The sequence below is a fragment of the Branchiostoma lanceolatum genome, chromosome 18, assembly GCF_035083965.1.
Source record: "Branchiostoma lanceolatum isolate klBraLanc5 chromosome 18, klBraLanc5.hap2, whole genome shotgun sequence".
Lineage (NCBI taxonomy): Eukaryota > Metazoa > Chordata > Leptocardii > Amphioxiformes > Branchiostomatidae > Branchiostoma > Branchiostoma lanceolatum.
Window position 1 is genome coordinate 7,438,001 of NC_089739.1, and position 10,642 is coordinate 7,448,642.

General features: G+C 41.4%; 1 protein-coding gene across 7 annotated transcripts in view; it reads left to right on the forward strand.

Annotated features, from left to right (window-relative positions):
• The window catches only part of LOC136424488 (kinesin-like protein KIF13A), a 65,171-nt gene extending 60,084 nt beyond the window's left edge, over positions 1-5,087 (forward strand). For 4 of the 7 annotated variants that reach the window (XM_066413098.1, XM_066413100.1, XM_066413103.1 and 1 more), the window contains 4 exons: positions 849-953; positions 1,386-1,541; positions 1,961-4,013; positions 4,507-5,087. In XM_066413098.1, the coding sequence (XP_066269195.1) occupies positions 849-953; positions 1,386-1,541; positions 1,961-4,013; positions 4,507-4,769 (2,577 nt within the window). In that variant the 3' untranslated portion in view covers positions 4,770-5,087. The remainder of the gene's footprint in view (positions 1-848; positions 954-1,385; positions 1,542-1,960; positions 4,014-4,506) is intronic. The other 3 variants (XM_066413102.1, XM_066413104.1, XM_066413101.1) reach the window with 2 other exon arrangements.
• Positions 5,088-10,642: the final 5,555 nt, after the last annotated feature.

Here is a 10,642-nt window from a genome sequence, read left to right on the forward strand (position 1 = left end):
CCAAGCTTCTAACTCTTTGGCTTTGGGTGGATTCCTGAGTGTGTGGTTTAAGCTTTTGATATAAAGCTTATATTTTTCTTTCCCAGGTTTTCTCAAAATAGTTGTCTTCACCTTACTTACCTCCAAGCTTGGATGCCTTGATCTTTGAGTAACTCTTTTATGGTTCAGGTTTCATTTTCACACTGAGGTTGTCTCAAAAGAATGGTCTTTTTCTTGTGAGTCTTCTGTAATCTTTGTTCTTACAGCTCAAATGTATGATGTGCATCTAATCATATTGTGTAGTTTGATGCTGAACTTACTGTCACAAAAATTACGTAATCCTTTGCTCTCTACAATGTGTGTCTTTTTACAACCAAACTTGGCCATGACTTAAATCCTGTTGTGTCCAATTTACAATAAGGGGTAAGGTTTGTACTATAAATTATGTTTTACTAAGTATTATATTAATATTGTGTGGCAATGACATAAGAACCAAGAACCATCATACTCCCACTAGTACCTTATCACATGCTAATTTATTTTTATGTTATATCCAATCACTTATTTATAACATCTGTTTTCACAAACAGTGGGGAGAACTTGTAAAGATTATCTCCACCTGAGTGATTCATACCTTCCATTGTAACTGTATCAATGGTGAATGCTAATGAACAAATTAACTTGTCACAGTTGTTAGTTGCTAGCCATCAAATCAGTATTTCTACATTGTAACTAACCAATCAGTCTCTGCACAACTTCATCTTACTCACAAGTAACACATTGCCAGCACAACATCATCTAACCAATAAGAAACAGATATTTTAACAAAGATGACTAAGATTAGATTCTTGTTCCACCCTTACTAACAGACGGAGGAGGGCAGCTTAAGTGACCCCACCTCTCCCACCATGTTTCTGAACTTGCATGCAGATGTACATTCTCCGCCCACGAGTACGCAAGGCCAAAGGCACATGGTACAAAGGCTTGATACTACATTTTCTTAGTTTAGGTCTTCATGCACCAAATTTATTGGGAAATGTATAATACAATCTATCATAAGAGAATCATATCGGTGGTATAATTCATTTTGAGGAGGGTGTGAAGAAATAATGTTTGGAGTTGCTGTACCTTCACCATTGTACAAAAGGGTTGGCTACCCTCTTGTAGAAAAGTATTAGTTGATCCACATCTTTGAAGAAACTTGATCAGCAGAGTCGTAGCATTTCTAAAAATGCCAATGGCTTGCTAGGAAAAAGACAACATACACTTGGAAAACTATACTTTGAAAATTTTTTACTAGAACACCTTTACTTAATAGCAATGCACTGATTGTTTCTAAATGGGCATAGCTTTTTTGCTTTTTTTTTCCTGTAAAGTGAAAATAAAAGTAATTTGGTTACCTACAGGATGAGAAAGATAAGTCTGCAGTAGGGGAGGAAGTACAGTTTGACGGAGAAGTCGATGTTTGGCAAACCTCTGATCTTGATGATGTCCATGGTGATGAGGACACAGACAGCTCAGACACTTCTGACTCCAGCAACTCAACTGATTCATTAGATATGGTACTGACAAAATCACATCTGCCTGGTGGTGCTTGGGGTGGCAGTTTTCCCTGGAACTTTAAACTTAAGCACTACCCTACATTAAACTTTCCAGTTATAGTGTGTTTGTCTGTTTGTTCTGAAGTGTGTTGGATTGATTTTTGCATGTGCTGACCTAAAGGTATCTTACTAACTGACCCTTTGCCTGTGTTTTGTGACATGTTAGTTCTCTTAGCTTGGATCTTCTAACTGTTTTACAGTTGTACATTCATGTTAACAGTTCATTTACATATATTACTTGACTTGACAGCCAATGTATTACTGTTTCTCTTCCTCTGCTTGGGTGATGCATACAGTAAGTGCAAAATGAATACAAACTACAGGATCGTTATTGATTCTACTCGCAATGTTACATCTAATACTGTTTGTTCCATCTGCAGTCGGATGATGAAAATGAAAGTGAAACCATGGCAACTCACTCCATCAGCATCCCTGCCTCCTCCTCCCATCACAACCAGCGGCAATGCGAAGAGAACCACGCAAGGGAAGAAGATTTTGCCGAGTTCGAGGCGTACAACCCGACCAAAGACCTGGACATGTCCTTTGAGGGTCCAGAACAAGAGGAAAATGCAGCCAGCCCTCCTCCTGAGCAGGTAGCAAAGACAGACTTGGTTACGCCAGTGAGCGACGCATCTGACGATCTTCAGCGAGGTTCCACCAGAAGTGTGACATCGAGCGGATATGGTTCACAAGCAGCCTCCAATTTAACTCTGGCAGATGAGACGATACTGAACGACGGTGTTAACGGACAGAAAGGAAAAGATGTGGCCACAGATCTGGAAGATGCTGCTGCAAAGATTTCCCACGACAAAAGAGATACTTCTGACAGTGACTTTGAAGAGGATTCACCAATCCAGGATGGTGCATCACAGAGTGAAGTCAGTCCCAGATTGCAGAGACCAAATACCCTTCCCTTGGATTCCTCTTGTAAACCTAGTGAGCCAGAAAGAACTGATCACGAATCGAGTCCCACTGTGGCTGACAATGTTGAAGAGAAAGAGAGAACATTAGGTGATGACATGAATGTTGTCATACAGTCTGAAAATGATGATATCAAAGAGCAGAAAAGAACTGACCAAAATGAAACCGAACCCGATGAATCAGAATGTCAAGGATTACCGACACTGGCTGCCTCAGATACTCAGGCTATTGAAAGTGACACACAAGAAGCTGAAAGAGTTGACTCCTTGGAAGACAGCAAAACAGAAGATAATGAAATCAAAGAACCATCTGAAGCATCGCTCATCACAGAGGAAAGTGTGGAAACTTCAGAACCTCTGACTCCTTACCAAGCAGAACCTACAGTTGTGGAGGAACAGTTAGTGGAATTCCAGGAACTGGTTTCCGAAACGAAAATCCAGGAAGGACCAAGTAAAGTCCAGGAAGAGCAGACAGAACTTCCAGAGGCAGATTCCGAAGGACCAAGTGGGACGGTTCCGAAGGACCAAGACCAAGAACTAGAAGAACAACTACTCCCTGAACACCAAGCAGAGTTTGACAGGGCCCCAGAAGAAGAGAGAATAGATGAAGATGTGCCTGATGAATCAGAGCCCACAGAAAAGCCTAATGATTACCAACATGACCAAGAAATCAATACACAGGAAACATCAAACATTGTACTCAATGATGCTCATCCTACAATTTGTTTGGAAGGTCCAGAAAGCACTGAAAAATCCGAAGAGCCAACTGAATCCAGTAATGATACATCAAACATCGCTGAAACTGCAGGTCGATCTGCAAAAGATGAACTTGCTGAGCAGACCCTGTGTAAGGTAGACAGCGGCTACTACTCCCCTACAAACACTCTCACCAGGGGTAAGAATAAAGAAGAGGATGATGTCACACCAACAGGAGAACAGTCTTTTTTTAAGGAGGAGATAGACTCAAGCATATCAAACCAAGAGGTGCCTTCGTCTGAAACAGAGGATGGGGAGAAGACTCCAACGTTAGAGTCTGTTTCACCACATATCGAAAACTCCGGTCCAAGTACAGCTAGTGCAATGGCTAGCCATGAATCTGCAGATGAGGATGAAGAAATACCTCCTTCTGCTGATGCTTCATGTGAAGAACAAAGGATAGAAGACATTCCAAAGGCTTTAGAACCTCCTCAGCTAGTCCTACCAGAAACAGAAAACAGTCAAGAGCTCACAGATAGGACTGAGAATCCTGAGGTTGAATCCAACTTGGCCCTACTAAACGCAGCTGGGACAAGCACGCCAGACAACATGTCGGACGCAGACGACAATTTGAGTGTTTGTTCGATTGACAGCAGACCTGACAGCAGGAGAGGGTCTGTGATAGAGGTGCCGCCGTGGTTGGGTGTCGGCGAATACGTGTCTGTCGGGAGGGACAAACATGGTGTGGTGAAGTTTGTGGGCGAGACGGAGTTCGCGTCTGGGATGTGGGTTGGTGTTGAGCTGGATATCGATACTGGTAAGTATGTCGTTTGCCTTATTTTCATGGAATCTTACAACATGTTTGATAAAGATACATCTTGAACATGTTGTCAGATTCCATATTCTTGAAGAAGAAAAAATTAGGTCTTTAGAAAACAACAAGAAAACTCTGAGAGCTTAAGTAAACAAGCTTATAACTTTCAGTGGAACAGACCGAAAAACGACATATTTCAACTGCAGGACGTTTCCACAGCTGTAGATGCTGAATCAATTGATGATGATGATTAAAGAAACGAGTTAATGATAGACAAACTAATGAACATATTACTTATACTGCATTTTGGCCAGCATAGCAATTCATTGTGACATACATTGTAGGAGTAAATTATTATAAAGATTTTACACACTGTTTCCATTCACAAAGTAAAGCTCTTACCAATAAGCTTTTGGTCAGTCTTCTGCCGATTTCAATCATGGTCAAGTTGATAATAGGGATAAAATTGTTCAATGTTTTTAATTGCTTTCCACAGGTAAGAACGATGGTGAGGTGAAGGGTGTGCGTTACTTCAAGTGCCGTCCAAATTACGGCATCTTCGTACGACCAGACAAAGTCACCCAGGCCTCCAGAAGACGGTCCACAAGAAGTCGACCAAGTCCTGGCTCCACCAAGCCCTTACCTAAGGGCATGTCATCTTCACAAGGGGGAACAAGTCCTGGGCAAAAGTCTTCACAGAGACCCTCCGGTAGTAACACACTGCCCAGGACAAAACGGAAAGAGAAGACAAACTCTTAGGCAGAGTTTTTCATTAATGATAGTTAGGTTTGATGCACTGTACATACCAGTAGCCCCTGCTATTCGTACATGTTCAGGAATATCATACTTTCCTACTTCAAGGTGCTCAACCCCCTCCCCCTCTTAATGCTGCATAAATGCTCCTGTAAATGCTATGCATCGAAAAGCGCCATTAATACCATAGAAGGTGGTATTGATACATTTGTACCCTAAATGATAGAAAGTGGTATTAATACATTTGTACCCTAAATGAATTTGGATACGTTTTCAAAAGCATCGGACAATTTGCTCAAAACATGTAACCTATAAAGAAGGATTATATCATCAAATTTTTTCATTGAATTAGATTTGCTCCAAATAGATTTTCTTCTGAAATTGTTAGGATTGAAGGTTTCCTTTTATAAAACATTATAGAAACTGATCTTAAGTTTCGTTTATATGAAAAGAAACATCAATATCTTTAGATAATCATCCCATTGAATGTTACTCTATCAAACGTTCAGAACTAATTGTGAAAATATTACAATTACTTAACCCATTTTGGCATTGTTGTGTATGATAAGAAATGAGGATGATTTTTAGAATGCGTTGGACTTGCAAATGTTTGTGGTGTTGGGCTGTATATAGTACAAGACATCGCTTGGTAGAGGTTTTGAACGTGTTTGCATGAAGTTGTTAAAGGGTGTGTCACGGTGTTTCCGACGGCCTATGTACTGTACAAAAATGTATGTTTGATAATTTTGCCAATTTGTAAATAATGGCTGGACATAGAAGATATGCTGTAAAAAGCACTATTTAACCCAGATGCTATACAGTATGTACTAGGTTCATTTGTTTATGTAGTATTACGTTTGTCAGAATATCTTCCCATGCTTTTATAGACCATTTAGTATGTTTTACAATACTTAGCAGGCAATCTAGACATGTCATTTTAGTCACATCCTACGCAGGACAACATTTTATTTGATGTTTTACCATAGATGTGGTGTAGAGATTTTGACCAATAGAATGTTTGAATCATTGAACGCGTTATGCTTTGTTGCGTATTTTGAATTGGCATCGATGACACTAGTTACGTTATCTGAAGAACTAGGTATTTAGTAACCTCCTCGTCATTACGCTATACGGTCATCCATACCAACATCTCCTTGGAGATTACAAACGTCACACTACAGACAGGTTTGGGCACTTTCTTAGAATATCTAGACGTACGTGACGGCCTGTGTGCGAGGGATGTCTCTGTAGCTCAACTGGTGGCAACCACGCACTTGAGCTCCTTTTTCAAATTACTTGGTAACTGGGAGACCCCGGTTCAAGACCAGGGGTCATGGCATCTCGGTTGGGACTGCACCTGTCTTTTGGAAGGGACGTAAAATTCTTTAGATTGGGGGTTTCGTGTTCAAGAGGTGCCCGGACCACGTTAAGGTGGAAAGGCTAGCAACACATCCCTGTAAAAATGTACCCTGCTACTGAAACAGTAAAGAAACTTGCTGCCCTATGTACCACTAGGCACTACAAGAGTCCGAACGAACGAATGCACTAGCTATCTTTTATTCTGGAAAACATCAAATGATATACATATAAATGGACAAAGACAAAATGACGGCGGGCTCAAAGGTACACAACTTATCTTCCCGCCTTTTCCTTTAAGAACTTTGCAAAGTTTTACACTTGGTCCATGCAGACGTACACGTGCGTTCCTCCGATCTAGGCTTAGATTGGTCTCTCTCCCACGCAGTTGACACTTGAAACATGTGCCAATAAACTCGGTTTTTACAAAATAATGAAGTCTGCAAGACGGTCTGGCAGATGAAACTTCTGCCACACAAATAGTTATCGTGACGTAATACACTAGACAAATTAGTTTCTTTTCTTCTCACTTCGGCGTCGACAGCTGTTGCAAGAGGCGGCGTCTTCAGTTTGTCCAGATTTTCCAAGGCTAAGTAAGGTAAGACCATATTTGACGAACTGTTTATAACAATTGGCGACGTAAAGAGGAAGGGTCATAGTTAACGGGAGGTTTGCTTATCTCCAAGTAGATGTAAGGCTCATTCTCTCTGTCCTACGCCTGTTTCTGCAACATGCAGTACTCTTTTCTTGTATTTTGTTAACGGTTAGTCTCCTGGAAATAATGTGGGAAAAGAGTGCTAATGTTGAAAAACAGGCATAAAACACAAAAAATGATCCGGAACCTTACATCTGCTTAGAGATAAGAGGTTTGCTGCAGATTATAGTCTTTCAGCACCAAGGACAGGGGTGGAAAAACTTGACTGAGGGTTGCATTATGTAGCATAACACGGCGCTATCAGCATTTCGCACGCTAGCAGCTAACCGCAGACGTCAAAGTTTGCAAGATAGACTTTGTGATCATGACAGCAAATGTGTTCCAAAAGTTCGAGCAAAGTTTCCGGTATAGGGGAATCATTTTGTTGAGCATCTTTCGTATCTGTGATAACTTATGAATGCAATTTGATAAGACCCTACTACCTTCTAGCCAATCATAGTATAAAAGAGAATGCGCTTTACATGAACTTTGTATTTTTAGATTTATGAATGTGTACACAAGTAACACTAAGATAAGACCCTACTAATATATGTTTTTAGAAATCTTTCTGTAGAGAACTCGAATCACCACCCTTTGTTTTGTAATGTTATGATGTTGTTTTGTTAAGACTGGCGTTTACTAGCGACGCGTTTATTTGAAGAGACAAGTTCTAGTGGTCTCGAATGTTAAGGAGTTGTCAACGGCAGCTTGAGATTGATGTGATACGGTTGTATCTCCAGTACGACAAAAGTAATTTATATTGCATAAGATGAAATATTAGTTATTCATATCTGACAGTAGACAACACTAGTACTACTGCAGGGCACTGTGTACATATGATTGCTTAACAGTGATGAAATACGTGATCGTCCATCCCGAAGCGCTCGACAGAGCCACAGATAGACAATTAAGTCTTCTTTTTCGATTGCGTCATTCCAGCAGGTGTTCCAGCACAGCGGTCTCTGACAGACCTGGGTGCATGTCATGATTTTCTCAACATAGGTAAGTGTTTGAAACTTTCTCCCCTTTCTCTGTTTTTCTTTCTAGCCATTCAAAGGAATTGTCATGATTTATCTGACGTATTCACATTCATTTTAGCACTAAATATATGTTTTTAGACATCTTTCTGTAGAGAACTCGAATCACCACCCTTTGTTTTGTAATGTTATGATGTTGTTTTGATATCGCTATTTTAAGATACATGTGTTGAATTAGAATTGAAGATAATTGTTTGATGGTTGGTTCACGTTTCAAGTCGGACAGTACATTTGGCGATAACAGTTATTCTCTTTCAAAGACTATTCAAGACGCGTTTTACAAGCGTTATGCAGGAATTTGATATCAAGAAGCACATATATTACTAGTCTTTGATACTAACAAAGCGTTCCCTCTCAACATTATTCACACTTTAGCAATGACTGGGGCGGAAAAAATGAAAACTGGAGACATCCCTGGTCTATAGAAAAACTAACGACTACTTTTCTCCTCTCAATTTCTAGGAGACTACAGAGAGGGTTTTGTTGAAGAAAACCCGAGACGTCCTGTCCAAGGAGCCAGGGTGTTGTGGTGACACTTTAAGAACACAGGCGTCAAGATCGCCCTCTAAGCAAGAACAGCAACAACGGCATAGCCAACAAGAACTGTCGCTGTACTGTAACAGACCATACGTAACTAGGATCTGAATACATGATATCTAGTTCTTTTTGTTAGTTTGTTTGTTTGTTTGTTCATAGTGTAGAAAGAAGGGAATTCGAACTTTGTCATTTGTCAGACATTTTGAATTTGATTCTCTAGGAGATCCAGCACTGACATATTTTATATCAATACTTTATATCAATACATAGTCACCAAACAATAGTCTAAACTCAGTCAGCTGGCACATTATCATAGAATTATATTTCTTGTGCATAGTCTGCATTGTTCTATATATCTTCTGTGTCTATATAGTCTGTACAACCGCTCTTCGGCGTAACACACCAGCTTCGCAGGCACGCGGCGCGGTGACAGCTGGTTATGTTACAGTGAACGATCTGTCACACCCAACCTTGGCACCGAGCTGCAAGTGTTGTTTAAAGCTATCTAGTGAGGGTGCTCCTACAATACTTGGTGGCAACGAGTTTCACTCTTTGATAGTTGTAGGAAAAACGAGAATTTTTTAACACATCAATTCTGGGTTTATCTTTCTGCTGAACATGCGCCCCCAACGCTTATTGACACCGCCCAGTATGTTAGTCGTGTTGGTCCTGACCCTTGCCCCACTGTGTGTAGCACAGAACAGCGAAGCCGCATCATTTCTCACATTCCTTCTTAAAGGATGTCGCATGGAGAATTTCTTTCGTATCGCTGGGATACCTTGTGTATATTGTGACAACATAGGCTTGACAAACGTTCCTGAACCACTGCCCACCAAAGCGTTCCAGCTGCACTTCCCCAACAATGCCCTAACCACCTTCCCATGTACACCCACCATGCCCTATCTGACCACGCTCAACCTAAAGAATAATAACATCACCACCTTTCCTTGGGAATGTCTGAAGAAAATGCCAAAGCTAGCTGATCTAGATTTAGCGCATAATCAGCTTGCCTGTGTCACCCTCTTCCCGGCTATGTCTTTCCTCCCTTCTCTTGGGAAGGTCAACATTTCCTACAACCGGTTGTTTTCCTTGACTTTGTGTAATCTAGGTTTTGACCAGACAACTGCAAATGAGTCTATCGTACCCCATGATGTTATAATGGAGGGTAACCCCTTTCATTGCGGTTGTAACATCGCTTGGGCCGTTAAGTTGGCACACGTAATAGACCAATGCCGACGTGCCAACTTCACCATTGGGTGCATAAACTTGATAACAAGAAATTTAGTCGCTCACAAGATGTACATGCAACCGTCTCTGTTCCGCTGTGAAACCCCATCGTTTCTTAAGGGTCTGGAATTTCACAAGTTGAGTTTCTCCAGGTGCTTGCGTTGGAACCAAACACAAGAGCCCTGTACTCTAAACGCTACCTGCCCCACACTTTCTCTCTCAAATCACACTACTCCGACATTGTTGCCAACAACATCAGAAAGCAGTACGGAAATATCTATGACAACTGTAGAGTCCGAACCGCAACAGGCCGAAATTCTTCACGAGAAAGCTACCCTAAAAGCAATGAGCACCTTCAGTGCGGTGAGAGCTATGTCCACAGCAACAATGTTTTCACGTGCTTCAGACAGCGCACCTGATACACACTGTACAACAGGTGAACCGCAAAGCCAGGTTATCAAGTCACCCCTACAGCCCCCTGTCATGTCATCCGCTCGGCTGCTGACCGCCATAGTTTTCGGGGTGACGACTCTGGTCTGCTGTCTGATGTTAGTGGTGTACTCGGCTATGGTTAGGGGACAGCATGACGATCATGCCCAACTTGATCACGTTTATGACTTGGCTACTTACCAATCGTAAGCACAGTTATCAACTTTAAACGGGGGTCCCGTATTTGAGGGAAGCCACACTTCGAGCACATTAAAGAACCCACCACACTTATCGATAAGAGTAGGGGTCCGGTCCAGTTTTAGCGGATCAAACGTATACATGTGTAGCCCTAGCCTTTAGAGCAGGTCCCGTGTTTGAGGAGAGCTACATGTACATCTCAAGCACGTTAAAGAGCCCACCACACTTATCGAAAAGAGAAGAGGTTCATCCCGGCGTGAGTGGATCAAAATAATCAGCATGGTCTTGCATATACATAGCTTGTACTTGACGTAGAAAACTCGTGTGTTACACATTAAGGTGGTTTAGTGGTTATGTGAACAATCAACATCAACCAAAAAAGCTCTGATTAGTGATGAGAA